Genomic DNA, 25,586 nt, shown 5'->3' on the forward strand with positions numbered 1-25,586 from the left:
ATATTTATTCTCGTGTGCTAAATTGTTAAAATCCATTGTTGCACATAAAGGTGCAGTGAGGGAAGTAAAGCTGAAGCCGTAAATCTGTGTTATCACTAGCATTATTCTTCAAAAAATACAAAAGCATCTTTTCGTGAGCTACACAGGCAAGCATAAATTGTGTACTAATAGTTCAGCAATTTCTTTATTACTTCTCTGCCACAACTATAAAATAACTTGTATATCAGACTGATGCCAGAAAGAGCACAGTTTCAGGTAAACAGCTGTCTAAGTCCTCTTCCAGGAAATTTATGTAACTTTAGCTCCTTCCTATGGCTGAAAATGCAATAGTCTAAAACAGACTGTTAAACAGACTAAACCACTGTTGCATATCCTTAGGAAAAAAGGTATAATTATTGGTTGTGGCTGGCAGTTTATCTTATTCAGAAAAGTGGTTTCCTATTAAAATAATAGAGTTCCAGCAATTCACTATTTCTGTTAATCATCCAGAGTAAAACAAGACAGTTTTTATATTCACAGCTGAATGAATTGGTTTCTTTAAACACTGTAATTTTTAATAATACCTGAACATGAGTTACTTATATTTTAATTAATATATAGATAAATATGTATTTTTCACTTCTCCAGAACAATTTTCAGTGGTCTGACTTTGATTAGTAAGCCTTTGGGGTGGTATTTTCATCTCATGCAGTATAGTACAAATTTAATTTGCAGCAATCACTAAATAACAGAAAAAATGTGATTGAGAGTCTAACATTGGCTGGATGTACACTGACATTAACCTTTGAGAAATATAGGAAAATTCATATGTTAGTAAGTGGCAGGAATAACCTGAGGGAAGTATTTATGAGAGGACAAAGATCTTTAAAACAATAATGCTGAAACAGAGGTAATAATAACAAAAGCTGAAGACCACAGTCCTGCACATTCATCTACCTATTTTAACTCATGGTCAAGTGATGTCACATGTTTGTTGAGCATATGATTGAATGTGCCTGTGCTCTTTTCCTGTGAAAAATGTGAGGTAATTTAATTCCATTTCCAGTAAAAGAAGAGTTTGCCATAGATTAAGAGTAAACATATGGAAACAATTCATTTGAGGTGAAATCAATTGCTACATTAAGGTAATTTGTCAATCAACCTGACCCTTGAGTGTTTTAAGGCTTATAACTCGAAAACAGTCACAACAGGGTACTCTGGCAAACTACTTTTGCTGAAGAGGGTGTTTGAATGTCTCAGAACAAGATGCAAGTCATGTCAGAGAATCACAGAATTGTAGAATAGGATAGGTTGGAAGGAATCTTTAAATGCCATCTAGTCCAACCCCTCTGCAATGTTCAAGGACATCTCCATCTAGACCCAGTTGTTCAGAGCCTTCTCCAACTTGATCTTGAATGTTTCCAGGGATGGGGCATCTACCGTTTCTCTGAACAAACAGTGCCAGTTTTACCACTCATTTTGTAAAAATCTTCTTTACACTTAATCTAAACTATGGCTCCTTTGGTTTAAATCCATTAACCTTCATCCTATGTTGTTTTGAGCAAAGGATTTTAGTGATAAACACCATTCTCTAATCCTGGAGATTCTAGTTGCCACCTCTCAGCTGCCTCCTAGGGCTTGATTGCAATTCCTTCTTATGAATGAGGACCCATTTTGATAAAAATCAGAGAGTCTCTCTATGTCTATCTTCAGCTATCTTCATTTGAGGAGCCTTGCCCTCTGGCTGTACACGTTGCATAATGTGAATGCACACTTTGACTGGCTTTTGGAGCCAAACAAACATTCTGGGGCATATCCTATGACACAAAAATTGCTATAGAAGAAAGTGAGCAGTCTGGAAACTATACAGTTGTCCAGCACAATCCCAGGATGTTTAGCATCCTCAGACACACACAGAAGAAACACGGATTTCTAGTGTCATGGAAACCCAAGATCAAGAGCTGTGAACTGTGGATGTGGCCTGTGTGAGTTGCAGGGGAAGAGCCCTGGAGAGGTTTCATTATGAGGTATACTGAATTTCTTGGCCTGAGTTGGATGCAGTCAGACATAAATTTTTTGTAAGCACCTAGAGCATGTCTATAAATAATAAACTTAACCACAATCTTTTTTCATTGTCCAGACATTGAGTCTCACCTTGATTTAATTACTTAAGAATTTATCTGGATTCTTTAATTTCTACCTAGAGCAAGTATCTAGGCCAATACCTGGCAGCAAAAAGGGGTGACCATTATATCCATAATTCAGAAATATCTTAAGATCCTCCTGGGTGACCACAAGTCCATCAGTTCTTTTGGTGACTTTTTTTCTTGATTGTAGAGTGTTTCATTTCCATCCTTCCTTAAATGACTTTCATGGTCACCTATTCCATAACAATACATTAAATACAGGAAAAGAGGACATAAAATTTTCTCGTTATTCCCATAAAGGAATAATTTACTTAACTGAAAAAAAAAATGTAGTGACGCTCTAAGTAATGCCATTCTTGAGAATCAACCCTAATCTCCACTATGAAGCGATAAATGGGTGCTAAAGGCTAAGTAGATTATCCTAGGAAAGTCTCCTTGAAAGTCATTTAACAGCTAATCATATGTTAAGGTCAAACATTTCCAGTTTCTCATGGGTGAGAAATAGACATCCTGCCTGATTTTCCTATTCTGAAACAATTTTAGGAGTATATCCAAATTCAAGGATTCCGCAAATGCCCCCTCAGAAATACCCCTCACTGACATTTTTCCTGATTTTGGTTCTGTCTCAATTTGATTTGGCCAATATCTGTCCCAAGGGCAGCAGAGGCCTCACATATTTTGGAGAAACAGGGTACATTGTTTTCTTTTTGCTTGGCTCACATAAAAGCCTGACTATGGCACCTACACTGCCCCAAAATAATTTTTGGGGAAAAGAGCACAGAGCTCTGGGACACATGTGGACTATGTTTAGTCTCTAGTTCAGTCCATCTTAATTTCTTCAGTCTCTTTAAGCTCTATACTAAAGATCATCCTAACAACACTTTCTGCATTTCAACATGAAGACAATCTAGAATAACTGTCCTGAAAATTTTAAGCAGCTCCATGAGGGAAGTCTACAGTTGGAGGAAGTGATTTGGGCAGTCACAGAGGCGTGGCTGCCACAACCTGTTTTCCATTTTAACTCCCTTTCCACACTCTGTAGTCATGCCTCAGGGGAATCATATTTCATAACGAGAAGCTGAACACTATAAAACAGTGTGATTGCATCATGATCTGTCTTGAAACCTATATTTTTTTCTTTTCGTGAATGAAAGCACTTTCCTTCGAGAGTGGAAAGGAGCACATGAATGTAGGCAAGATGATGACTCACAGCTGTAAAATCTCTCACATGCATAACATTTATGAGCATGAAGGCCTGACTGCAGTCAGCATGTGGCTTCAGTTCTTGTAGGTGTGTACAAGCCAGCTGGGGCACTGATAGTGCTTTTTCCAGGGCAGCCCAGTGATGAGCACGGGCTGCAAAACCTGCTCAAGCAGCAGTGCAAGGCTTTGGGTGGCCAGCCCTTGCTGGGTAATGGCTCCCATGTCGATATTGTTTTCTGTACTTTCTCTTAAGCCATCTTATCTCCCCAACTGGTGCCCATTTTTTTTTTTATTTGCACTGTAATCCCGACTCAGACTGGTACAGCTGTACTTTCTAAGGTTTTGTTAAAAGATATTTGAGAAGTACATTGGTTCAAACAATACACAAGTAAGAAGGAAAAGAGATCATGACTTTGCAGAGCTGTGAAGTGGGGCAGGTCGACAACAGGGGAAAGAGAAAGAATAGGAGAAGGATACTACTTCATTCATTTTAACAGCAAATGACAAAATTCTTCACCCATTTTCCAGATGAAGGAAGGAAATTGGCAGTTTTCACATATAGGAAGCTTTTAAAATGACATCTTTAATCAGCAAAGTGACCTTAGAAATCTGAAAAGTAAGAGTGGCATCCTCTGTCTTTGCTGAGGTAGAGCAAGGAGCTGGAAGAGCCTGCCAGGGTTAATGAGGATCAAACAAGCCATTCCAGACAACTGGATTGTTGTGCAAAACCACATTAAACCGCCTGGACTTTGCTGTCACACCGTGAGCTGGTCAAGGCAACAATGCTTGCTTATGTATTTGTTTATATATTCAATTTACAAGAGTCTTTGGTCAGCACACTCCCTTAGGGCACATATAATAAAAACAGTACATCAATTAAATAGCAATTCTTACAGCATTGACAGAGTGCCTAACGAAGGACTTTGAATTCCTTCAGGCCTGTCCCTTTGGGGAATACTCAGCTTGTAGCTCTCACACATCTGGAAGGTTTGGAGGAAAAAACAAGCTGCCTGAATACATGGATGTACCTTGAAGCACAATTTGAAGGACAACAAGGGCTTCAGCTGTTGTCTTACAGCAGTAAGGGAGGAGAATTCTCCAATTTGGAGCCCTACACGATAGAAACCTGAGATTTTTAAGGCTATTTATGTACTACAATCACAAGTAGGCCCTAGTGGGTGTTCTTGCTTGCCCTGTTTTTTAATTTTAATTTCAAACTTGTTCAGCCTACAAGGGAAAATCCCACGAGATACCAGAATGCATCTGTCTAACTAAAAATCTGGGCCTTGGTTGGGTATTGCTACAGCATCAACAACCTGGCAGAGGGGCAGCCTCTGAGGTCTCTTTTATAGCTCTTTGGTCAAGCACACTAAGAGCTAAAAGTGTGATGTTTATTAAGGGTCTACCATAGAAAAAATATATGCCCTGAAGAAAATAAAGAGCAAACCAAACAAACCTCTTGTACCACTCAGTTAATATCAGCTCCCTGCCATGTGGTGTGTCCCACACGTGTCCCTGCTTCCTACATGCCTTCCTCATGTTCTCCATTCAGTGGAGTTTGAGTGGCCAGTGGCCATGGAAGGATAAACTCAGGATCACTGTTCTGTTTTCCTAATGGCAGTTTTTATAGGGTGGTGATGGATCCAGACAGGGTGTCCCATGTCCTTCAGGTCATGCAGACTAAGTGGTCCTGGACAAAAAAAGTTTTATTCTCCTTTTCAAACTCTGACTGTCTTCCAGCAGGTCCACAGGAATCCATGGGGAAGCCATAGCCTGTCTAGATGCATAAAAAGAAGCAGGCAGACAAAATCTGATTAAACCTGATTCTAAACTTTTCTTCTCAGATATCTTTCGTCATAAAAGCTACCATTATCCTAAGGTTTAGTAATTTGGTGTGCCTGCTTTTTAACATTTCCGGCTTGAAACACCCCTGCAGTTGGCTTTTGAAAGCAGATGTTTACTCTTATTTAGAAGCAGAATACAGATGTTTTGCGCTGTCAGAGTCAGACGAACCTGTAGATGCACCAACAAAATCAGGCCAAAAGACTTTTGTTCCAGGCGCCCTAAAATCATGGGCTACTTCTGCAGCAGGTGACATTTACCTCAGCTTATTTTCTGCACCTGTAAATCTTGACAGGTGATGTTTAATTGCTGAAAGGGTGTTTGCAGAGATCAATTAGCTGATGCCTACAAAGTGCTCTGCAGACATCCAGCACAACCACTGCTGGGGCATAGCACTCCCCTTCCTTGCCATGCTCAGTGGGAGCACTGTTGCTTTAAAAAGGGAGCTTGTCCAAGCTCTCCTCCTCCACTGGATCTAAGATGGATGCTCCTGCTGCAGCACAGCCTGTGAGCAGACTTTGCCCTGCCTGCTTTTTTTGTTTTTCCTGGAAGCTTGCTCCAGACAAGTCAGCTGCACTGCAGACTGAGCAGAAGCAGGAGAGCAGCTCTCCCCAGGTAAGCTACCACTGCACCAAAGCTGCTCATTCCCACACCTGGATGGGGCAGCACCAAGGATGCTGCCATCCTGAGAATTATGGTCCTCTCCGTCCGTCTCTGGCTGACTCACAATAGCTCTCAGCCAGGCAAGAGTCAAACAGCTCTGGGCCTGGGCTCTCTTGCACTCCTTTCCTGGCTGACTAGTGTGAATTTAGTTATGAGGAGGACAGGGAGGCTCCTGTTCCACAACCAAAGCTGAGCTTGTGCCTGTTCCTTTGTGTTAGCATTGCCTCTGTGGACACACTTCTGAATGGCATAGGAGCTGCCTGCAGCACCACGGTCTTGGGGCCATGCTGGGGCAGCAGCTCTTGTGCTGGGTGAGGAGATGGTCTTCAGTCACCACACAGAGCTGGGGGCTGGCTCAGGAGGGCTCTGCAGGCCTGCAGTCACTGGGAGCAGTTTAAGCTCTGTTGGCTCCTTTCCCTCAGAAACGCATTGATTTTCCACTAAGCTCCTCATCTTTGAGGCATTAAAAATATCTTTAGAGGACTGCACACTGGGCCCTCCAATAACTCTCTTAAGTTTGTCTTATTTTACCTTATTATTCCCATGGACTCTTTGGAGGACTCTGTATAACATCATTTTAGGAAGGTCCTTCCCATTCCCCTTCCCCAGGATGGTAAAGCATTGGAGGTAGGAGACATTCCTAACCAACACAGAGCTAGAGGTGTGCTTTTCCTTAATGTCTTCCACTTACAGAACTGGTCCCTTTGGCCAACAATGACAGCCCTTGCTTGTAGCCCCTAGCCCCAGGGACAGAGAGTGTTTGGGCAGTGCTGTCAGGCTGAAGAGTCCATGCCCTGGCTTTGAAAGGCATCCTAGAAAAATAAAGGTGCTATAAAGGGCCGGTGGTCAGTGCTGGCCAGGAAGGATTGTTGTCACTAGCCCTGTGCTTCTCCCTGGATGTGCCCCAGCAAAGAGGGTCAAGCCAGAACGTGAGCACCAAGGGAGCTCTGTGACTGAGAGTGCCTGGTCCAGGAGCTCCCACCAGTGAGAAAATTGATAGGATTCCCAGGCAACCTAGAATTAAGCTCACTTCTCCTCCTTCTCTTTTTTTGTGAGCCACGAAGCTTTACAGCTCGTGTTTAAAGCCATGGTGATGGGCATCAGCCCATGGAGACAGAGAGAAACTGATGTCTGTGCTACACACAAAAGCAACACCCTTCCAGTTTTCCCTGGGTAATCTTTTCTTTTCCTGCTGTGAAAAACTGGTCAGGTTACAGAGAAGGACACACAGGAACTTTTGAGAGAAGAAAAAGTCTTTCAGAAGCATTTATCTTCAGTTAGATGGTACCTCTGTATGGGTTGGAGTCAAGGGCAGCTCCCTCCAAAAAGACAATGGTGTGCATTGAGGTTTTTCTCTTTGTTGACAGTGGTTGTTTCTCAGATGTGGGATGGATATATTTAATAGAGGGATCTGCTATCTCTGTTCCCCCCTTTACACCTAAGGGGATCCTGTGTGTCCACTGTGTCCTGAGGCAAGATCCATAGTCTGTCCTTAGTGTGGTGAGGTTAGAAATGACAGCCAACAGAGAGCCAAAGTAGATATTGTCATACAGATGTTTTTGCTACAATTTTGGTGGAAAACTTGATATAGAATTTAGCTGTGACCACAATTGCACAATTTCTTATTTGTGAGTTTTTCTTGGATTTAGGTTGGTGATTCCTTTTTTTTCCATGGAATGAGAATTTCACAGCTGAAAAACCATTAAATGCTAAAAGCTGTGAGAATAGTGGCATTTGCCAGAAATGAGAACAGAATTTCCTGTTACAAGAATCTGAAGGAAATCACTGACAGTCTTCCTGACTGCTGAGAAAATGCTCACTTTTAATGGCAAATGGAAAGATGGATATATTTATATACAGAAAAAATTGAAAAAAAATTCAAACATCTGGTAATCAGAACTTCTTTCTCTATATGTCAGGGAGAATTTCTGAGAAAAATGTCACAGAGAAACCTAATGGTGTTCTCCTGCTTCTAGCACATGTGGTGACAGCCTGGGTTCAACTCTAGCATGAAATGTGTGTCTGCTTCTCCCAGCCAGGATGCCTGCACCCTTAGCCAGAGAAAATCTTGAACACAATAACAAGGAGCAAGTAATGCAAGACTTTTCAGCATCGAACTTAGATTTAGGCCTGGTCCACTTATTTATTTATATATTCATTCCTGCAATTATAGCTCAGTTGAATGATACTTTACAATCAGGATAACAGATTTTCTTTCAAAACGCTAGTAATATGGAAAATCCACTTCTCCAAAGTGTCAAATAGCCTGACCTTCTCATGAATTCTGATGTGTCATCGATTTTATTTTTACTTCTGCTTTCATCAAGCACTTTTCCTTTATGCTTATTATTTCTCTCTAAATAGTAGTACCATATGACACAAAAAATAAAGGCTGAGTTCTGGTGGTTCCTTTCTGAGGTTGCCAGCAGTCTGAAGGTCTCAGTACAAGAGATGGTTGTAGAGGCACTGGTTTTCTTCTAAAAGCCAGTTATGGGAACTACATTTGAAAATTAATCCAGGGCCTTACAAAATTCTTCCAGGAAATGGTCAAGGTAATAGTAATGGTTTTTTACTTTTGGGGTTTTTTTGGGGTTATTAATTTGGTTTCAATTTTATGATTTTTTAAATTATTTTTTTTTAATCTCCTAATTTTTATTTAGATCATGAAAGGATTTCACACATGACTATTAGAAGATAGATTCTTTACTTGCCATCAGCTGGCTCTAGTCCCTATCAACTTCCAGTCTATATGGGCCATTAATGGTCACCAACATTTTAACTTTGTGTGATCCAAAGGCAATGAGATCTAAGTGTATGTATCTCCTCAGAAATCAGAGATACATCGGCAAAAAGAGTTTCAAAGGGGAAATCCACTTTCAAGAAATGTAACACTCTGTGCTCTAGCTAGTCTAAATCTCAGGAAGAATTGCTTCCAAGTGCTTTTTTATTGAAGTCCATACCCTGAGCACACCAGAAATTGTCAGAGGAATGGCATGTGTAAAGCTCAATATAAATAAATGGCCTGAAAGCAATAACATGAAGTACAAATATTAAGTGTTGCATGTAGAAAGGGATATCCAGTTGCACGAATACCAAATGTGTATTGATTAGTCAGGAAGCAGGGAAAGGTGGAGTGGTGTAGAAATGAATCCCAGAGTGAGTCTCAGTGAAAAATGACAGGCTGTTGCAAAGCTAATGTAAAAAACTTGGACTATATTTAGAGAATTGCTGTAAGTGAGAGATGGGTGGAATTATTCTGCAGGGCAATGTGACCATCTAGATGCATGCTTTGAGAGGGATGGGGAGATTTTAGAGGAAAACACCAAGGACATTAAGGGTTTTACAATGTATGAGCTATGGTGAAGTTTGAAGGAATTAAGTAGAACAAGTTGGGATAATCAATGATCATCCTCAATATATAGATGCTGTTTTTATAAGAATGATTGAGATTTATTAAGCTACAACTTTTCATAATGGGAGAGAGACCAGCTACTGAGGATGCACAACTCTTGGTCTCTAACTGGTTTACAAAGTCATGATTGACATGGAGAGGATGAATAGAAGTTAACTGTTCCTTCCATTGCAACATTTTGAGAAGGCTGATAAAGATATGAAGGCCAAGATTCAGAATAAACAAAAATGATAGAATTGGAAGGCCAGAAAAACTTCTCATCAGTGGATGCTATGGAAGTAAATGGATTCAGGGGGAAGTAGGAAAACAAATGGAAAATTCCTTCCAGTTCCTGCTGCTTTGTACTGAGGGAGTCTCACTCACACAAGGACATGTGTGCAGAGCTGGTGACCACAGGGAGGGGACTGTGCCTCCACTCAATGCATAAAGCAAAGATGTGTGTGGTGCAATAACTTCAGTAGGCATTGACAAGCAGAGCTGGCCAGTTTAGTGTTAGCAGCAGGGTATCAACACAAAATTCCATGTAGACTAATCCCTCTTTTGTCCCAGCAGCCTGGGTAGATACTGCAGCTCTTAGTCCTTGATGAGTTCTAGCATGTGGTGGCTAAACTGATCATTTCAAGCTCTTTTAGATGCATGTGCATTACACTATAAACACTTGAAGGAATCAGTAGGTCTACATAACGACATTAAAGTAAGGCATATCTTTTCTGAATATTGTGTGCATGTTTCCACTCTGTGCCAGCAGGATCAGGCCTTTATTTCTCTTTGATTTGTCACAGAAAACCTAAAAAATGCTAATACAAGATATAAATAGGAATCTTCATATATAAGTGGAGCAGTTTTGTATCTGTTGAGGACTGGCAGCAATATGCTTGCTTTTTTCTTTCAAGTTGATATTTTATTATTTTTTTCCCCTCTCCCATATTTTTGTTTTAAATTTATAACTGGCTGGAGAAGTTACTTAAAAAAAAAATATACGCAGTTGGTGACTTTGTAAATGATTTAACAGATCAAAATTATTGTCATAAATAATTCAGACCATTTTTCACTAGTTACTAATGAAGAACCATGGGAATGTGGCACTTTAGAATGTGTAAACACTTATGAACATGAGTACTTTTTGTAAGAGTATTCCCATTAATTTAAAAGTCACTGTTATAGGATGGCATACGTAGAATATGGGCATTTAATTGGAAGACATTAATTCTATCTTCCAGTAGGGAGATGGAGTCACATCTTTTCCAAGCTGCCTACCACACCTGAATTCTTGATGTATAAGTTTTTTCCAGAGCATGCAATTTATCTTCTGCTCTTCTCTCTGCCTCCATGTTCAGATTGCAAGGTGCTTGAGGAGAACTTTCTATCTCCATGTCCCTGTCATCTGTAGGTGAAGCGAACCAGCAGGGTCTGCTGTTGGCAGGAGCCAACTGGCAACCCATCCCTGTCTCCATACAGTGATTTGTGAAAATGAAATCAGTTGTCACAAGCCACTGTGTGAGATGGAGCAGCTGCTGCTCATGACAGTGGAATAGGTGGGTCCCAGTAGTCCCAATGGCATCTCACAGGTGTGGCAAATCTGTCTCTACACAGCTGTCCCTGGAGCTCTCTGTTCCATCTCCACACCAGCAGCCCTATTCATCTCCTCCCCATGGCAGGACCAGCCCAGACCTTATCTACTCCTTGAGTCTTTGGACACGCAAAAAAAAGTTGCCTTATCTCTGTTTCTAAAGGTGTGTGTAAAAGTTCAGTCTCATATTATTCCCTGGAACCAGTTCAAGCACAGTTTTGCATGAGGTGTAGAAAATGAGCAGTTCTTGAGTTGGTATCTGGTGACTGTGGGCTCTTTCCTGGGCAGACTTCAATGATATGTGCTCACAGCCCAGAAGGTCCTGGGCTGCATCAAGGAAAGGGTGACTGGCAGGTTGAGGATGGTGATTCTCCCCTGCTGCTCCACTTGGGTGAAATTCCCCCTGGAGTGCTGCATCCAGCTCTGGGATTCCCAGTGAAGGAAAGGCATGGACCCATTGGAGCAAGTGCAAAAAGTGATCAGAGGGCTGGGATGCCTCTCCTATGAGGAAAGGCTGAGAGTTTGGATTGCTCAGCCTGGAGAAGACAAGGCACTGTGGAGACCTTACTGCTGCTTTTCAGTACTTAAAGAGGCCTGTATGGAATATGGGAACAGAAATCTTTCCAGGTCCTGTTGTGATAGAACAAGAGGTAATGGTTTGAAACTAAAGGAGACTATATTTAGACTAGATAAAAGGAATTTTTTTTCTCCCAAGGAGGGTGAAACACAGGCACAGGTTGCCCAGAGAGGTGGTGGATGTCCCGTTCTTGGAAAGATCTGGGGCCAGGTTGGACAGGACTTTGAGCAACTTGATCTAGTCCCTGTTTGTTAAAGGAGAGTTGAACTACATGGCCTTTAAAAGTTGCTTCCAACCCAAACCATTCTATGATTACTGTTCCAAAGGGAGATGGATTTTCAGGCAAACTAAATCCAGGCTTCTGATACTCGCCGATAGACAAAAATCAGCAAAATGAAGGCTTGATGTCCCATTGTATACCCCAAAATTAACAGCTCACTGAAAGTGTAGACATAGCTGAGGTCCTTGAAATACCCTAAGTGAAGCTTCTCCAAAGACAGAACAGCTGTAAAAACTTTTGGTTTAGACTAGAGGTGTGAGACTGTTTTTGTTCTAAAGGAACATGTAAGACAGTTATGTGCAATCATTTCTATTTTGATAGGGGATCTTTCAAGTTTGTTTTATTTTTATGTTCTCTGGTTCCCTTTGTATGTGCTGCCTGTGGTGCAACAAGCCTTTTTGCTTTTTCTTTTATCTGATTCTTTGAGAAGACAACTTCTCTTTAATCACTGTCAGAACCAGGTTTAGTTTTTAAGAGGCTTGATTAGTATTCAGGGACTTCAGAGAACAGCAGCAAAGAAGATGGTTTTGAATTCTAACCTAAGATTAGAAGCAAGTTAATAATCATATACCTTGGCCAAGGGTTTATAGATCATCATGATCTTCTCATATCTAATGGATGTTGTAAGGATTAGGGGAGTTTTTACTGTTATAGCAATGGGACAAAAAGTTGACTAGTGAAATCGGGGAAGGGGAAATGCATAAAGTACTGTAGTACCAAAACTTAAGCCATCTTCTCAACAGAAACATCAGAGAGTTAACAAATCCTGCAATGGAGCATCCTAAGATAGTCCAAGGTGAATACTTTAAAGTTCTCCGTGACTCTCCAGGTTGTTACTTTTAAATTTTTTTAATTATTTTTTACTTGTATTGGTCTCCTTGTTTCTCACGTGATATGTCAGGTGCAAAGCTAAGCATTGCTATTTGAAATAGCTTCAGTACAGGAGGAGTTATGATCATGTTTGTATGGTATTTCCTCACTTAATGTGTATATAATTCCTGAAATGCAACTTGATTGTTCCAAGTTAATTCGTCCACTTCCATGAAATGGTGTGCTGTGGAAGGCAGGCAGACATCTTTGGAAAACAAGGAGCTGAAAGTTTGGCAGCTTCCAGAGAAGCTGGTAGAGCAGGAGAGGTCTTACCAGGCTGTGTCTGTGAGTAAATGGCTGGGTCAATGCACTCCAGCCTAAAGAAGGCTGGAGGGCTCAAAAATACTGATCCATGGACTCTTCATAGAGTAACAGCCACAATTTGTGTTCTTCTGCATATCCCATTAGCACAAAAATGTGGACATAGATTTCCTCCCCTCCCCCCCCCCTCCCCCCCAAGAATCCTTGCTCCTGCAGTACAGCTGTGATTTAGATGCCTTTCTGGGCAAGTGGCAATATACTTGTATGTGTGTGTGATGAGTGCTGTTGTAAAAAAAAGATAGAGAAGGATCTCTGAGCAAATGTTCTTATGGCATTTTTCTGTATGTGATTGTCACTTAATGGAAATAAATGTCTTGGCCAATTGCAACGTGAGTTATTATTCAAATCTGTCACTGGAATAAATCTTCCTTTTCTGAGGTTTTCCCAAGTGACTGTGTGTCAGGTAACTGTGTTTTTCACTTGAAAGCAATGATTAGCTGAAGTGTGAAGGGATGAATTTCGTGCTTTGCAAATTACTTGGGTGCTTACTGTTTGGTGCATCTTAACACTGAAATGAAATCACAAGTGAAACCTGTTCTGGTTGAAAATCTGGAATAGTGGCAGGGGCTAGGGAAGAAATGGTAATTTTAATGAACAGATATGTCCTCCTTTTTGAAAGCATGAGCCAGATGAATGCAGTAAGATCCAAATGGCCCAAGAGGCAAACCGGCTGATTGTCTTTCCCTTTTTTGAAATTGGGATTTGGAAATAAATGCAGGTGATTTTAATTAGGCCATATGCATATTAATCAGAAATCATATATGTGATTGAGTTCAGTTTTCAATCAGGACATCATGTTTAAAACATTGAAAAGTACAGATGTGATGCATTCTTCTCTTAGAAATGCTAATGATTGGTACAGATTGGGAGTTACTGATCACTGAAATATCTAAGATGGGTGGCTATTAGAAGGGCCAAAATAGTTTAATAGCACAGTTTTCTGGCATTTTATAGTAGTGTCTCCTAAAAATATTTCCATGCCACCCCCATCCCAAATTAATGCTTCTAAGGCCAGTGATGAAGTGTGCTCACACCTTAAGGTAGCACTGTGATTCATGTTTTAATGATAGTGGCTGCTGGCTGTAACTATGGAATGTATTGTCATGGAAACTACGCTTTTCTATATTTACACCAGTGCTGGTTATGCGAGAGACAGTGCTTGAAAGAAAAATCTGTATAATATATAGCTTAATAACAAGACAGGCAAGCTAGGAATAAACAGATCAAAGATTCAGCAATGTTACAGCTGCTGTTTGTCACCACAGTACTTTTCTAAACAGGCTCAGTCACTGTTGTGGCTGCGATGTCACTTTGGACTCCTGGGTCACACAAACTTGGGTTATTGAACAGCTGACTGAAGGGCATCCATGCAGTGAACTCCCATGGCACATGGGCTCATGTCCAGACTGGTTGGGAGAGAAGTGTGAGCTGAGTGAATTGAGGACAATGCTCTGTAAGAGCTTGTTATTTGCAAAAAAGAAATCTTCAGAAATGGAACTGGGTTGTAACTCTGTGGAGCAGCTCTCTCTGCCACTTCCATCTAGAAGCTGCTGTAATTTTACTGAGCTTGGGCTCTTGTGAGTGCTAAGTTAAAAAATAGAGTGAGAAACAATAATCAGAAAACATCATTCCAAGCTGAAATGTAACTGCATACGAAAATTGGATGAAGTTATTGTATTGTGCAAGAGTAGTAACAAAGATGTTTAAGAGATTTGGTTCTTTTATTGCTTGGAACTGTGCCAAGCAAGGGTGAATTATACTGAAGAAATTCTACTGAAAGTATAGATACATGCATGTGTGTGTTGCATATATGCATATATCTATACTTATATAAACACAAAATCTTAGTAGAAGAGATTGCAGACCCCAACTCAGGCAATCTCAGGCAGATTTAAAAAAAAAATCCTGGGCTATTCATTCTCTCTACTGCTTGATCTGGCCTCACACTGGGACCTCCATTTGCCATTTTCTCTGTTCTGTTGTATAACAAATTTCTGCTTCGGGTTTAGAACAGAAAACTGTTTCAGTTGTGACTTAAGAACTCACTCACGATTGCCAGGGAGACAAGCTGCTCTCATTTCTTTAGGAAGAGTTTCTAATTTGATGGGCAGAGCTTAGTGAGTCACAGAAAAGCAGGGTCAGGGCACTGTGAAACAACTGCTTGGTTTACTTTGCTATCAGCTGTGAAATCATTAAAGACGTTGCTTTACTTTCCATATGATTGTCTTTTCATTTTGTGTCTGCCATGACCAAACCTAAACCTGGAGGATACCTTAATCCAACTTTTGATATAAATAATCCTCTTAAAAAGCACAGCTAGTGATTTGCTCATCCAAGTGCTTTATTATGCATTTTCAGCTGGTGTTGCTTTAACTGAAGGAGCAGTGACAGCTGTAACAGAATCTAAAACAGCATTATGCTCTCAAACTTCTTTACTTATTGCTTTTCTGTTTTATAGCAAGATGTTTGCAGGTTTCAGGATAGCAGTAGTAGCTGGGGTCAGTAGTTACATTACCTCCAAAGCAGAGTTTAAAGAGGCTTGACTTTTTAGCTTCATGCTGGTGCATTTTCCATCTAACTTCATATCTTTATTCAGTGTCTCCTGCAATCCTTCAACCTGTCTATTTGTAAATTTGTGCCTGGAGAAAGCTCCCATGTGGCAAGCCAGGATTGGATAAATGTTGCTTGTATTTCTCTTATTACAAACTCCCAGCATCTGTGATTTTCAGCTCTGAGTACAGTTTGTTTCCTGCTGAGATTCATCTATTTGGGGAAAGCAAAGGTCATCGCTTCTCCGGAGTTGCGACTGATTTGATTCTTTTTCACGGGGAGGCGCTGGGAAGGGAATCCTTACTGGAATGCATATTGATAAAGGCTGAGGATCCTGCCTTCTTAGAGAAGTCATTTTTTTTTTTTCCTCTTCTCTCCACACTATGACTATGTATTGCAGCAACTCACTGGCTTTTTACCAAATCAGGAGCTGCAGTATTTTTCTTCCGATGGAATAATTTCAACCCACTTCAGCTAGCATGACAATCTTATGTGATTGTTATGAGTAGGCGTTTACATCCTTTTACATGCTAATACTGCCACACCTGCTAGTCCCCCTCATTTCCATTTCTCTCTTTTTTTTCTTTTTTTTTTCCCCCTTTTTTTTTTTTCCCCGATGTAAAAACTAATTTCCCAGAGGAAGGGAAATCCTGGGATCCGTGCTCATTGTTGCATCGTTGATTCACCAACAAAGAAGGGGATGGCTGAATGGGACCCAGGTAGAGATTCAAGCAGGCTGCTTCTGACCAGCAAGAGGAAAGCTAGCTGTTGAGCAGCATATGTTGCCACTCCATGTGCTGTGTTAGCTACTTGTTTTCAGCCTTCAGTAGGCTGCCACTACTGCAGCACTAAAGGAATGTGCCCTATTGTTAAAAATCCTGACTGCTTTACACCAATGATTTGCCACTGCAAAGTTGCATGCACCAACAACACTTTATCGTTGATGTTTGGATGCAAGGTAGGATGTGGTTAATGTATTTAAATGCATGCTGTAACTCCTTTGAATATCTGTGCTGTTTAATTTTGTGTCTGGCTAGAGATTTCAGTGCAAATTGCGATCCGTTGGCTATAAATTAGGGCTTACAGCCGGCATGTTTTAAATGTTAGAGGAAAAAAAAAATCAGAAGTAAAGCTTTCTTATTTCCCAGGGTTATATGAGTAGAGATTTACACAGGAGAATTACGGATTATGAAGCATTTGTTTTAGAGTTGATTGTATACTTAGCTAACAGTGCTAAGATTGCTAAACCACTACTCTGCTATTTGCCTGGCTTTATTGATTTGGATGTGTATACTGTTATTACAAAAACACCATCCAGCAAGACTGAATGTATTTTTTTCCATTTATATTGCTGACATGGTTTTTAACCAGAAGAGCAATACTGAGGTATACAACCCTGCACTTCTCTGTAAGAAAGAATAAAGTAAGCTGCCGATCCCATTTTTAGGTGTAGAGAAATATCTTTAAGTAAGTGTTTTCTTATATGGACTGGACAAACATTTAATTTTACATTTAAATTTAAATCATAAGGTGGCGCAGTTAGCCAGATAAGTTTTTTCCTGGCTGTGTAATGCAACCCCATCCCAAATTTTTTAACAATAGTGTTGGATTGGACTATATTTTCCCCCACATACATCCTGGCTTGATGTTTGAGTATAACCGATGTTTGTTATTTTACTGAAATAATTCTGATGGCATGTTTTCAAAACTTATTGTCTTTGGGGAAAAAGTTTGGTTCTTGGATCATTGGGTCAATCATCATGATTTTACAAGGGGGTTACATATTTTGTCCCATTCCTTTTCCTTGCTCTCCTTAAATACTGGATGATATTAAAACTGTTCCTCTATGTCTAAGTAGAGTAGGAAATGAGCAGTTATATATAAAAAAAAATAGTGTCAGTAATTACTTTAAATCATTAACTTCATACTTGAACTTTACTAATCCTCAAAAATAGCTAAGCTGCAAAAATAAAATTTTAGTTATACAGCCCACAAACTAGGGAACATTGTATGCTTTGTGAGTTCCCATGTGAAAGAGCAGCCTAAATAAAATGAGAAGACTTTATGGAACAGGTTATAGATGACCTAATGCTGCCTAAACTTGTGTCAGGTAGAAGTTAATGACAGCTCATGTATTGCTTCAAATAATACCCTAACTCAAACTTGGTTATAGTCAAACACAAATTGTTTGTATACCTTCTGCTTTTCCTCTAGCTATGGCCTGCATATATGTCTGGTTACTTGAGGCTTTCTTGAACTAAAGTTTCTTGTTTCTTCCCTTCTGTTTTAAATAGGCAAAAAAATGTTCTATTAGTGAAAGGGTTATAATTTAATTGCTGTGTCATGATGCCAAGAGTAATATAAATAGCATTAAGAGTTTGTCAGATCAGAAACTTTTTTAATTTGCATTTTTAAATAAGATTTTTTTGTTGTTGTTTTTTATTTTTAAACTTTAAGTTTTCTTGTTTTCAAATGTTAAATTAGGGGAAATTAAATGCAAGCCACCCTTCTACAAAGGTAGGCCAGTGGCCTAGGGACTAGTATCCAATTTGTATTCCTGCCTGTAAGCATGATTTTCAAAGGATATTCTTTGATGCACTTAAGTTCTTTCAAGATTTTCAGATCCTGTTAGGAGGAAGCAAGAGAATGAAAACCATAAATTTTGAACTTTTTTCCTCATCTTTCTTTAGTGCTTCAGGCTCATTACATTAGTCACAGTCAATGTTTTATCTTCTTGTGGTGGTGTATGAACTACCAACTTCTCAAATGAAAAGTGGGTGTGTGGGATAGTGATCATTTTCAGAGAGATAAGAAGGAGCACAGGTGAACTTACTTATCTTGGGCTGGTTCAACACGTGTCCAATTAGTACCCTTTGATACCACCATCAAGCATGCATGAGTTACACTGGTAAATGTACAGAAATCACCTCACTTCAAGTACCTTTTTCTCATTTTTGTTTGTTCTGTAGTTCGTATATGAATTCATGACTTTTTGCTCTGGACACATAGGGTTATGTTTCCAGATTTATGGGTGCAGATCCATTGTTAGCAACCAAAGAAGTGTGAATAAGAAGTAAGACTGTTTCTTTTTAGGAGATGTTTTAGTCATGTGACATGAAGTCATGGATCTAAGCATGCTCATAATATTATGACTTCTAGAATCATGTGGTTCTTGAACTCAGGAAAGAGTGCAATATCCTGAAATGACACTTTATATTCTGGGTGACAGAGGAGAAAATAGGTCCTCAGAATATAAAATCTAGGTAGTGGAATAGACAACAGAGGAATTCAAAGTACAGACAAATATTTCCCAGTGCTAAAATGTTATTAACTGACTCTTTTCAAAAGGACAGGGCAAGCTGCAGTATTGCTTACGCTCTTGATTTACAGTTTTTAATTTTGTTACATACAGACCTTTCCTGTTGTCAGAGAAGTGAGTGAGAGAAATGTGCCACCTCAGAATCATCACACCCATTTTTATTGGTTCCTCATGCAGTAGTTTTACTGTCTTCTCGTTCCTAGCAGGTGGTGCCAGGGAGTTAGTGTGGTGGGGCAGGAAGAGGGTGCACATCTTCCCACACCATATATTGCAAAGAAGGTCAGTGGAGGAGCTCTCACTGTGCCTGTGGGAAGCTTTGCTAGTCAGCTTGATTTCCTGGATTTTGATAGTTGTCCTTGTGCTGGGCCTTTCCTTTCAATGATGTCCAGTTTTGTGATCCTTAACTTGGAAACTGCAAAGAATTCAGAGCAGTTTCATTTGAAAGTCAGCCTGAACTGCCACGATTGCACTTTAACACATTTGAACACTTTTTCAGTTTCTAGTAGGGGAAGTAGCTGTGTTCCCATCACAGCAGTACAGAGCTGAAGCAGAAAGAGGATAAGCAGGTTGTAAAAGATGGCCCTCGGGTGCTGGGAGGTGCTGTGCAGAATTGTCTTGTTCATAATCCTGACGGGTTGGTGCGTGACTGTCTCTCCCCTGAGTCCATGAGAAGCTCCACGGCTGCTGGGCAGATTCACATCCACAGACTGAAGGAAGGACTGTGTGTAAGACAGGCCCATGTGCATGGATCTCCATCGAGTGGGGTGCACAGGCAGATATCAGATCCTCACTGAAGATGCTGAAACTCAGATGCATGCTAAAATGTCAGTATGTGCTTACTCACTTTGCTGAATTGTTTGTTCAGTATTGCAGAAGAGTTATCTCCTGGCTTTTAATATCCTGTTCATTTTGCTCTTATTAAGAGTGCTGGGAAGGGATTTCAGGTTGACTGACATGTTTCTTAAATTATATTTCAGCCACACTTCTGACTCTGAGATGGAACTGTTATTCTGCCTTACCTCCTTTGCTTCTATATATTGAAAATAGATATTGAGGAGATTCCATTGACTTTTCTGTTTGTTGACCTTGACCAGCTATTTTGATTAATCCTACTTTCCTTTTGATTTAGGTTTATTTTTATATCTGTCCTAGCAGAATTTAATTTCTTTTTAAAGGGATAAGATATACTTACCTCTCTTCCCTGCCTCCTTTCTTTCCTCCTAGCATACTTATCACAACCAGTCCTCCAGAAAAATAGTTGGTTTTGGTAGGGTTTTTCCCTACTATTTCTCAGTTTTAGCTGAAAGATCCAAATAGTGACATATTCCACTATCCAAGGTGAGAATGCAAGTAAACCCACTTGTTTTGTCAACTGCCAAATATCCTATATTTTGAAAAATTATTGGAGTGCAGAGGACTTTATTATTAAACAAACAGTAAGTGGCATTACTGAAGATCTTGACCTCTGTATTTATTAATTTTATCATTATCAAACTATTAGAAAACTGGTAGTTTCCTGTACTGGTATTATTAATCTCTTGAACAAACTCTGGTCTGTTACTTAGCTCTTAATTCAGAATATTCTTTCTACTGTCATAATCTAGACCTGGCTATGCCTTGCATGATTTAGCTTCTTGATGTACCCACATAAACTCAAGTGCAATGGATGCAACTAGATAGAATGCTCATTCAAATTCCAAATGATTTTTTGACAATAATCTCCCAGCCCTGCCCATATATCCTGAATTTATTTTTTTTTTTTTGCACTAGAGTAGACTTGTGGTGTGGAAACAGGATGCCTTTTTGATGAAACTAAGAAAAGGATTCATTCCAGAAACACACCAAGTATTTTGCAAAGTCTTCTAGGTATTCAGCTTGTAAAAGCAGATTAAGACTATTTCAAAGGAAGATCCCAAACACAGTTGTGATGCTGTGATTGAGCCCTTCTTACCAGCTCTTCATTCTGTGGATCCATTTGTGCTGCTTGCTGATGCGTACTTAACCTCTGACTTCACTGACATATTTAATTTCTGATTTTTTTGGGGGAGGCAGAACTGGAGAGATATAAAAATACAATATATCCATGGTCCTGCTGAGTTCTGTGATCCATCTGTAGAGACAGGTGTATTGCACAGGGTTCCAGAACCCTCTGAAAGAGTTTGCTGCCTATTCATGGGCAATCAGCAGAGTAAGTCAGCTGGAACATTGCTGCCAGTTGCTATGCATAACACTGACAGTGTCTCAGAGAAATCTACTTCCACATATAATTCTTGTTAGGCTGCTGTGGTGTTTAAATAAGTGCTCAGTAATAGGAGATGCAGCATTGCCATTGGCAAGAGGCTCCGAGTACGATCACTGGAGTCACAGAGGATTTGTGCATTAGTGCACAATGCTCAAGGCAGGGAGAGATTTCTTCTCTGGCATTACATTTATGCAGGCTGGACATGGGGTGTAAGCCCAAGCAAATTTACCTGGCTGTATGTTTTTATTTCTGTCAGGCATTCATTGACCCCTTGCACTTTAACATTTCTGGCTGAAGAAGTGGCAGCTCTCCAGCAGTTCCCACCCATCATCAATGACTGTGGGAAAAGAAGAACTACACATTTTACTGGAAGGCCACCAGTCTTGAGAGCTTCTGAGCAGCAAGTTTGAGGCCATGAGACCCTGTCAGGAAGTCCTCCTAGTATTAAAAAAATGTATCAAGTGGATCCTGCTCTTCAGAACTTCTTGTTTCACCCCCAGTGAGAAGCATTGAGAGGAACTCTGGTACCAGAGAAAAGCAGACTCTGACTTTGTAAAGGATCCTGAGTTTCTTGAACTCAGTGTAGGTGCTGCAGAAATCAATATTACAGGAGGCAGAGGATGGCAGAAGCCTAAGGAGAGGTAGGAGGCAGCAGCATGAAGGTTCAGATGGGGAAGGTGGGAAAAAAGGCATGAGCAAAGATGATGCAGAGACAGCAACTTAGGGGTAGGATGAGAAGGCAGTGGTCTGGGCAAGGGTCCTGAGGAGGCAAGTTGAAATGGAAGCTGGTGAGGTCTGGCTAGATTGATAATAGAATTTTTTTTCCTTTTACAATCTTCTGAAATTTTGGGCCCATGCCCTCAATCACACAGGAGTTACTTGACCACTGGTTAGGAAATGCAAACAAGTGTTTTCTTCAACGTTTTATCTTTGGAGTGAGTTCACTTGCCAGCTGTCACCCACTGGCACTGGCCAACAGCTGGCAGGGAAATGCTGAGGTATTTTTTGAAAAGCATAAAGATCAGGTGTTAAAAATATTTGTGTTTGTATGAGAGTACCATGTCTCACTTTCTGCCACTGTCCTGCCCACAAGCTCCCTGTACACTGTGACAGAGATGGGTTGCTAGTGGGAGATTGCCTGAGACGGTTTAAATTAAGAAAACAATTCTAAAAGTCACTTTTTAATTTTTTTTTTTAAATAAAGGTGTGTTGTTTTGGTTTTTAAAAGTTTTATACACTGAAAGGAAGTTCTGTTGAAGGCGAGATTCTTAATCCTACATCATTTTGAACCAGTGGCTTTTTTCCCCCACGTTTTGCTAAAGGACACTGTGAATGCCCTCTGTACTGTACCTTTGAACATTCAGCCATAGTGGGATGTGGGTTTCTCTTTTGAGCTGGCAATAAAGAAGAGCTCATTGTTGTGGTTCCTAAGTACTGCAATCAAGTTTACCTATGGAAAAAGTAGGGCAGGAGGAACATAGCTAAGGGTTATTGAACATTTTGAAGGAGAAGTTCAGAGTTTTCCTCAGACACTTAAATTTTTTAATATATTTTTGCTTTAAATTATACATAATAATTACATAAAATGAGGCACTTTCAAACAGAAATGACTTGATGCTTAGCTACATGAGCTGCTTGATTTTGCAAACTAATTATTGACTGAGAGGGATATATATAGACATTCATCTTAGCTGTAAGAGATGTCATAGAGAATGGTGATAAAGAAGTGTTACATAAATATATTTAAGTGATAATAGCAATATAATTGAAAACTGTCACTGAACAGTTCTCCTGATCTTTGAAAAGAAGCTTTTATGTTTCCAGTGTAGCTGTCAGAAATATTCTCATTATTAAAGTATATATTTATTGCTTTCACTTTTCTGATCGTGCTTCCTTCAGCTTTAAGCATTTGCTATAGTATTAATAAACATGAAGGACAGGATTTTTCAAGAAAGTCTAGCTGCAGGTTGTGCTGAGTGTAATGGAAACCTCAATGAGGAGAAAAATTACTGATGGGAATTCCTCTGACTCCCTGTAGAAGTTAATGATCTGTAATCCCAGGAGAGATGGCACACAATGATCTGATGAAGTATTAAGGCAGCTTGAGCTATTCTTTTGAGTCACTTGGCTCTTGAGTGTTATGAGAGTATCATTGGGAAGTAAAAATCTTCTCCCAACTTCAATTTGCACCCATTATCTAATCAAATGATCCCCACCAAGCCAGAAAAGCAGGTTTTCTGGGAGACTGACTCTTGGTAAACAGTAAAGTTTTCATTTTTCCTTAAACTGACATTTCACAAACCTTGATTCTGAGAATCCTGACAGATCGTTTTGGGGAGATTTCCTTTAGGAGATGCTGACAGCTGTTCAGTGTAATTAAGATGAAATATGCTAAATATGAATGTTCAGAAAGTTCTAAGGTGCTGTCAGCACCAAAATCCACACAGTGAATCTACCTGGAGACTCTGTAGATGTGTCTGTGGTAAAGAGCCTGTGCCAACACATGGTTGCCTGAGAAGGAATGTAGACACATCACTTATTTGCAGGATGGGAGCTTATCCCCTATGGAAACAGGTCTGTAACTTCAGGCCTTGGACCAGCTGCAACTATTTGGAATATACCTATATTGCTATGTAAAGGAGGACTAATGAATATACTCAAATATTCAATTCCTGAAACTCCATACTGAGAAATTGTTAGATTTTTTTTTTTTTTTTTTCCCTTGGCTGGTCCCAAGCTCTTCTAAGACAATTTGTAGATGGGGCTTGAAGGATTGTTCATTCCAGGAACTTCTTCCAAGAGGGAGTATGGATGAGATTGCATCAGGGTAGATGATTTGCAGCCTACAGGCCAACCTCTTTCCTCTATCTTCCAACACCTCCCACTCCTGCCCTTTGCCTTTTGGTGGTATTTGAGAGCATGAAACACATCTTGGATTAATTTATTAAACATGCAGCTTTAGTAGCAGCATGGATGTGGGCCTCTCCCAACCACTTGGCCTGAGAACCAGGGGTCATGCTGAGAGGCAGAGGGATTTAGTATAGTTGATATAGCATAAGGTCTCAATTGTCATTCCACCACTCTGATCTTGAAAAATGTAACCAAGAGGTCAGATTTAGTCTAACCATAACAGCTCTGTTAGGCTGGGTTCATATGGACCTGTGACCACCACACATGTGGCAGTTCACCTGAAATATACCCAGGTATGCTGGGTTAGAGGTCCAAGGCCAAAAATGTGGGAGACTTGAGCTAAACAGAACCCTGTGTCCAGCACAGACAGGTGCTCTACCCTCAAATACTTCCCATCTTAGCTACTTAACCTTTACCAGCTACAGAGGCTTCAAGTAAGAGAGGAGTTTAAATTCAGAGAATTAAAAGGTTTCATAGATAAAAAGGCTTTTAAATGAGTAATGCACACTTGCCTACCACTTTGTAAGGCTGCTAACAATGCCCTGTGAATAGTATGTTGTTAAACTCTGTTAGTCCTGGCCCTAACCCTATTTATCAGAGGTATTTTCAGCTGGCAGTGAGATGATTTGAACTTTGTACACATCCCAGGGAAATCCCAGTCTGTATAAAACCTAGTTCCATAACAGGATAGTCACCTCTATAAAACATTGAGAAAACAGCCTGTGCCAGAGAGGGTTCTGTGACCTTGATTTAGGACAGGCAATGGGAACTCCTTATTTCTATTCCTGGCTCTCACATAGAATTCCTGTTGTGGCCTGCGGAAAATTGTGCCTTGCATCTCTTTCTAGAAAATCAAGTTGGTAATACCTGCCTCAGAAGAATATTGAGAATTAATAGTTGTGTGTAAACAGCACTGAAATGAAATGAACCGTGTAAATACAATTGGTTTAAGGACCAACATAAAGCCATGGCTAGGCAAGGACAGAGAGGATATAAGTGAAAATGGAACGACATTAGTGTAAATCAAAGTATCACCTCCTTTTCTTTCTGTGCATCCCTCTTTCCACACTATTTATTTCAAGTATACCTTGAAATACTGTTATTCATGCTTTTTTTTGAGGCTCTTCCTCCAGGTCTGAGGTTTCACATCCCCTCTTTTTCCCATGTCAAATTGTTGTAGATGAATTGCAAATCCCTGCAGAAGTGGATTTGAAAAGAAAGTGCTGACAGGCTCTTATCTCCACCCATCCAAGATAGTGCTACTATCATCTAGTTTATTGTATAATATTGCTGAAGGGAAGAAGCAATTTCCAGAACTCTGGTTCAGGTTTTTATTTTTCAAAGATTATTCTAAAATAGTCATAGGATGATGATACACGAGGAAGGAAGCTGCAAAGCAGATGAACATACACCTGAATTGATAACTGCATCATGCAAACCTTGTGTGTGTGGTCAGGAACTGTGGTTAGGCTGATCACTATGAAGGACATTCAGCCCAGCTCAGTGGGCAATATGGCTCTCAAACTGCACATTATATCCTGGGTTCTGCAGTCCACAATAAATTAAGCAAAGTGCTGTAGAGTCACATAAAATTCAGGATACAGCAATCTGCAGAGCTGTGAGGGAAGGTCTTTTCAGTGTTCTTGTAGCAGTGTACCTATAAAATATACTTTTCCTACTTGTTTCTTTCCCTTGTCTGTG

The 25,586-nt window shown here is 40.1% G+C and overlaps 1 protein-coding gene across 30 annotated transcripts in view; it reads left to right on the forward strand.

The window, feature by feature from the left end:
* Positions 1–25,586, forward strand: part of DLG2 (discs large MAGUK scaffold protein 2) — a 982,239-nt gene that overhangs the window by 347,889 nt on the left and 608,764 nt on the right. For 2 of the 30 annotated variants that reach the window (XM_014875720.2, XM_088159318.1), the window contains exon 1: positions 15,988–16,372. The exons of 25 other annotated variants lie outside the window; for them this stretch is intronic. In XM_014875720.2, coding sequence (XP_014731206.1) covers positions 16,271–16,372 — 102 coding nt within the window. In that variant the 5' untranslated portion in view covers positions 15,988–16,270. Of the gene's footprint in view, positions 1–5,650; positions 5,787–15,781; positions 16,373–25,586 lie in introns of those variants that run through there. 3 more of the 30 variants (XM_088159309.1, XM_088159308.1, XM_088159314.1) reach the window with 3 other exon arrangements.

This window comes from Sturnus vulgaris, chromosome 2 (assembly GCF_052056855.1).
Source record: "Sturnus vulgaris isolate bStuVul1 chromosome 2, bStuVul1.hap1, whole genome shotgun sequence".
NCBI lineage: Eukaryota > Metazoa > Chordata > Aves > Passeriformes > Sturnidae > Sturnus > Sturnus vulgaris.